The following is a 6,000-nucleotide window of genomic DNA, read 5'->3' on the forward strand; positions in this document are numbered from 1 at the left end:
ATCATTGGACGACCTGCTCTACCTCCTGAGCCACAGTCGCCCATAATTGGCATAATATGTGACAATGTCAATATGTCAACATGTCAACATGTCCGCGTTCATATTCTGCAAAGTGTGTGCTTTGTTTCTGGTCCGCTGACTGTGTACTCGCCGTTGAAATGTCTTGACACAGACGGAGCGACAAGTAGAGGCCTTTCAATGGCCTTGTTCTGTGTTTCTGTGGGCTTGTTGTGAAATGGAACTGAATGTGTTGAGTTATAAAAATGCTAATGAAATGGCTTCATTTTCCCTGGCCGTGCCTCCAATTAGACGACCACATCTTGTCGGCTGCAGTTTTTCGTTTCCTGCCTGCACTTGTATAGAGGCTATTAGGAGACTGGCTAAAGGTTAAAAGGAGGATTAGCGATTTCAAACACTTAAATATATCCAGAAGCTTTACATTTTTAGATAGTTTCTTCCCCACCCCCACCCCCCCACTGAGCCAGATATGGTATACTATAGAGCGTCGCAGTCCCGCCTCCTACCCTGGACCAGGAAATGAAACCCAATGCATTATTCTCATAGACATTTCTTAAAGTATTTATTTAAAGACTGTTACGCCGCGGACAAAGCCAACTCGAGTCGTGACAACTCATGACAACACAAACAATATTTTGGACCAAACAAATAAGAAGAAAAACAACAAAAAAAGTGTTGTAACCTGCCGTTTTTTTCTTCTTTCTAATTATTTGTTTGGTCCAAAATATTGTTTGTGTTGTCATGAGTTGTCACGACTCGAGTCGGCTTTGTCCGCGGCGTAACCGTCTTTAAATAAATACTTTAAGAAATGTCTATGAGAATAATGCATTGGGTTTCATTTCCTGGTCCAGGGTAGGAGGCGGGACTGCGACGCTCTATTGAGGGAAAGTAGGAGGGTGCTGATTATAGACCCTGGGGGACCCCAGGCAACGGATATATAGGGTGTAACTGGTTAACCCATTTAGACCTGGGAACGATTCTACAAATGTCTTCTAAATCCTTCTGAAACCCATCAGTGGTTCTCAAACTATTTCATGTCAAGGATCCCCAAAAATATTATATGTAATTGGCCCCCCATCTCAAAATATGTTGTTCCAGGGACTTCCCCAGAAGCAAAGATTTGTGTTAAAAACGTTCGCTCTGAAAGAATATACATTCAAAGATTTGAGCCACATTTTCAAGATGTTTAAAAAATAGCAGACCTACTAGCTCGTAGCGCGCCACTCGGTGCTGCGCTATGAGCTTGTAGATCTGCTATTTTTCAATAGCTAAAGCATAACATAATGCTTAAAGGGATAGTTCAGATTTTTTGAACTTAAGTTGTATGAAATACTTGCCATTAATATAGTGGTTGCAACTGTATAAATTGATTGCCCGAGTCCCATGGTGGGAGTTCTGCTCTGGTTTTGGTCAATATTAAGTAGTTCCGGTCATTTTGTGGGGGGCACTGGGGCCACGCAGTAAAAGTAAATGAATCCACAAAACAAACGTAATTTGTATTGTTGACCTATTTCTAAAATATTAGCGCGACTTTCGTTCAACTTTGACCCCACTATCACATGGAACTATTTTTTGGGCGTAGTGATATGGACATAAAAAACATAGTTCTGTGTGATAGAGGGGTAAAAAAAAGAACGGAAGTTGCACTAATATTTTAGAAATAGGTCAACAATACAAATGACGTTAGTTTTGTGGATTCATTTACTTTTACTGCGTGGCCCCCAGTGCCCCCCACAAAATGACCGGAACTACTTGATATTTCACCAAAACCAGAGCAGAACTCCCACCACAGGACTCAGGCAATCAATTATTACAGTTGCAACCACTATTAATGGCAAGTATTTCATACAACTTAAGTTAAAAAAATCTGAACTATCCCTTTAATACACCAACAGGGGTTCCCGCCCAAAATGGGTTAAAGGAAGGTATCATTAAAGGACCACGTCACCACTTTTCTTCATATAATAGGTCCTCACTAATAATCATGCAATTTTTTTCTACTCGGTCTGTCTCTCATAGGAGGGCTGTGGGCAGTTCCTTCCAGTTTCTTCCAGTGACATCATCGATGGGGAATACAAGCTAATAAAAACTGCAGGCTTTCTAGTCCTGAAAAGTTGCAATGTGAAAATGGAAGCCATCTTTCTCACGATAATGAAAATCTAAACATTTTTGTAAATAAATCTTGTTTAAAAAAATAATCTGCCTAATGATGATGTCACTGGAAGACTGTTTCTAAACTGCCCACAGCCATCCTATGAGAAACACACTGAGTAGAAAAAGATCGTGCCATTTTATCATGGTTATTAGTGAGGACCTATTATATGAAGATAGGTTGAAAATTGGTGAAGTGGTCCTTTAAGATTGCGGTTACAATGTACATAATACATCATGCTGAGAGTTAAAATTGTATAACCAGACGTCACATTGCAGTTAGCAGCAACCACAAATGGAGGTACAGATAACAGAACATTGGGCTATTTGAGTTTTCAAAGAAAAAATAAATATAGTAACCTTCTGAGCCTTTTGTTACCTTGTGCTTCTGAGTAGTATTAGTCATCTCTTGTATAAACAACGGGGTCATGATGAACTCTGGAAATGTTCTTAGCAATAGAAATATTATACAATGATTCCATTTATTCTTAAACCCCTCCTGGCTGTGCCGGTCTGTATAGCAGTTCAGTAATGTCTCTCATCACGCCACTATCTGTTATTAACCTGTAATAACACTATGGGCGTTTGACAAATGTTGGTCCAATAACAGGCAAAATGTACAGAGACATAATGAATGGAGAGCATATACTAGTGAGAGGTAAATCAGCATGCCCATTTGGTACAAGAACCGGCCTGTGAAATTGTTAAAGGACCACTTCACCACTTTTCAACCTATCTTCATATAATAGGTCCTCACTAATAACAATGGCGCAATATTTTTTACTCTGTGTCTCATAGGAGGGCTGTGGGCAGTTCAGAAACCGTCTTCCAGTGACATCATCGATGGGGAATACAAGCTAATAGAAACTGCAGGCTTTCTAGTCCTGAAAAAATGGAAGCCATCGTTCTCACGATAATGAAAATCTAAACATTTTTGTAAATAAATATTTGCCTAATGATGTCACTGGAAGACTGTTTCTAAACTGCCCACAGCCCTCCTATGAGACACAGACTGAGTAGAAAAAAATCGTGCCATTTTATCATGATTATTAGTGAGGACCTATTATATGAAGATAGGTTGAAAAGTGGTGAAGTGGTCCTTTAAATGTTTCGGCCATTTGTGTCGGATGGAATGTCAGAACCTGTAAAAATGAACCACACCCGTTTTCCGTCCTCATCAATTTGATCATTTCCTCCACAGGGAATATCTGGGGAAACAGCTGCAGTCTAGTGACCAGCAGCAACCTCAAGCCGTGGCAGCCAGAAGCTGAAGTGTTCTTCTTGTGCATGATGATGTGTCACTGCGTGAACGAGTGTGGTACTGTATGTGCATCGATGTTTTAATTATCAACCGTTTGTCCGTCAACACCTCAGCTTTGTACGTGATGTTTACTGTAGGCCTGATTCATATGTCTTGTGTGCGGGTGCCGTGCGCCGACAACAGCCGTGCGCCGACAACAGCCGTGCGCCGACAACAGCCGTGCGCCGACAACGGCCGCATCCACGAGCTTGTGAGCCTGTGGATCAGCTGTAATCAGTGATACACAAGCTTGTGAGCCTGTGGATCAGCTGTATTCAGGCCCTGGTGACACCCGCCCACACCTATAGCTATAATAAATCGAGCCTTTCTTGAGTTCCCTCCTCGTGTTGTGTGGCGTACCCTCTCAAGGCTATGTACTGTACTGTACTGTACTCGTGCAGTGATTGGATTAGCACTTTATGTCTTGTGATAATGATGTGTAAAAGAAAATGTCAACGTTATTTAAGACTTACCCTGGAAGATGTAGTGAGTAAGAGTACGCATTCCAATAAAGACCTGTGATACTTTAAATGTTTATTAATTTTCCACAAATGTACTGTTATATACGTGTGCTGTATACAGTATACTGCAGATGACACAGGTTGGTGAATAAGAAAGATTATGTGGTAGGATTCGAATTAGATGACTCACTTTATTTCTTATCAGCCTGTGTGCAACTGCATTCAATAAAATGAAGGCATACACATACAGCCTCGGGAGAATCATTTGAAATTTGATTAATTGGCTGGGTTGGGGGGGGGGGGGGGGGGGGGCATTGTGTGAAACGGGAGAGGCGCGGTAGTGTTATTGTTGAGCCTTTTCATGTCATAGTTGCAGGCATTTTCTTTTTCCCACCAAGGCCATAGTTGCTAAACATGTTGCAGGCTGTTTATAAAAAACAAACGGTTAAGGCACTTGACTAGACACTAGTTAATCAGTGAATCACAAGATGTAATCATCTCTGGAGAAAAAGGGCATTCGTTTTTTGGAAGTGCTTTTCATTCTCTTTTCTCTTCTGGGCCATTAGCCATTGTCTAATATATGGTCTCATTCACATATTGGGTTTTTGCAAGTAATTTGCAACTTCTACAAGTTCCAGAAAGCTATACTTTTTATTGCCATTGTGAGGTAGAAGTCCTAATCCCAGTCTTTGGAGAAAGACTATTTTCCTTATTTGAAGTACAGTATGTATTATTTCAGTGTTTCAACAAAGGTTAACGTAATTACTTTTGTTATGGATGGGCAGTGTTTAAAGGAGATTATTTTTCCACTACTGATAATTTCTAAGATCTGCCAATGACATCAGTGGACACTACAGTCTTCATGATAATGTCATCACATGTGCTGGAATCTTTATTTAATCCTTACATACATGACTTGTCCTTCTGGGGACATTTGGGCACACAGCATGACTATGTCATTTGACTTTGAGGTCAATAGTTTGGATGAATCTCAAGAGATGTGAACTACAGACACACACGCATCACATTGCGTACAGCATTACCCAATAACTCCCCATGTTGAGTTGCGTACAGCATTACCCAATAACTCCCCAGGTTGAGTTGCGTACAGCATTACCCAATAACTCCCCATGTTGAGTTGCGTACAGCATTACCCAATAACTCCCCATGTTGAGTTGCGTACAGCATTACCCAATAACTCCCCATGTTGAGTTGCGTACAGCATTACCCAATAACTCCCCATGTTGAGTTGCGTACAGCATTACCCAATAACTCCCCATGTTGAGTTGCGTACAGCATTACCCAATAACTCCCCATGTTGAGTTGCGTACAGCATTACCCAATAACTCCCCATGTTGAGTTGCGTACAGCATTACCCAATAACTCCCCATGTTGAGTTGCGTACAGCATTACCCAATAACTCCCCATGTTGAGTTGCGTACAGCATTACCCAATAACTCCCCATGTTGAGTTGCGTACAGCATTACCCAATAACTCCCCATGTTGAGTTGCGTACAGCATTACCCAATAACTCCCCATGTTGAGTTGCGTACAGCATTACCAGAATAACTCCCCATGTTGAGTTGCGTACAGCATTACCCAATAACTCCCCATGTTGAGTTGCGTACAGCATTACCCAATAACTCCCCATGTTGAGTTGCGTACAGCATTACCCAATAACTCCCCATGTTGAGTTGCGTACAGCATTACCAGCTCTTGGTTTGAAAACCACGTTCTCTCACCAGGTGATGCTTCAAACTAGCCTGCATGGTTTGTTTCAAGCATCACGGTGATTTGTTTTGTCACTCACTATGTTGACAAAACAGATCACGGAGCGCAGCAAATCAGGCTAGTTTGAAAGAATCCTGATCAAATCTTTCCTCACAATTTGTGCCCCAAATTGCTCACCAAGTTTCCGTCTGATGTGAAAATGCCACTGCTGTCCTCCCATGTCATGTTGGTAGTGTTGTGGTGTAGCACAGCGCAATCAATATGTATGTGCCCGCCTTGCCTTGCCAATTGCTCAGCTGTCTAAAGTGCTGTTTACAGTGGCTCTCCCCGGTTCCCCAA

At 41.6% G+C, this 6,000-nt stretch overlaps 1 protein-coding gene across 5 annotated transcripts in view; it reads left to right on the forward strand.

Moving 5' to 3' along the window:
- atp6v1h (ATPase H+ transporting V1 subunit H) overlaps window positions 1-4,000 on the forward strand; it is a 56,753-nt gene extending 52,753 nt beyond the window's left edge. For 2 of the 5 annotated variants that reach the window (XM_079505418.1, XM_079505419.1), the window contains exon 14: window positions 3,371-4,000. In XM_079505418.1, the coding sequence (XP_079361544.1) occupies window positions 3,371-3,440 (70 nt within the window). In that variant the 3' untranslated portion in view covers window positions 3,441-4,000. Of the gene's footprint in view, window positions 1-2,037; window positions 2,217-2,967; window positions 3,086-3,370 lie in introns of those variants that run through there. The other 3 variants (XR_013790374.1, XM_079505421.1, XM_079505420.1) reach the window with 3 other exon arrangements.
- The last annotated feature ends 2,000 nt before the right edge of the window (window positions 4,001-6,000 follow it).

The sequence above is a fragment of the Electrona antarctica genome (genome assembly GCF_951216825.1).
Source record: "Electrona antarctica genome assembly, chromosome: 1".
NCBI classification, from domain to species: Eukaryota; Metazoa; Chordata; class Actinopteri; order Myctophiformes; family Myctophidae; genus Electrona; species Electrona antarctica.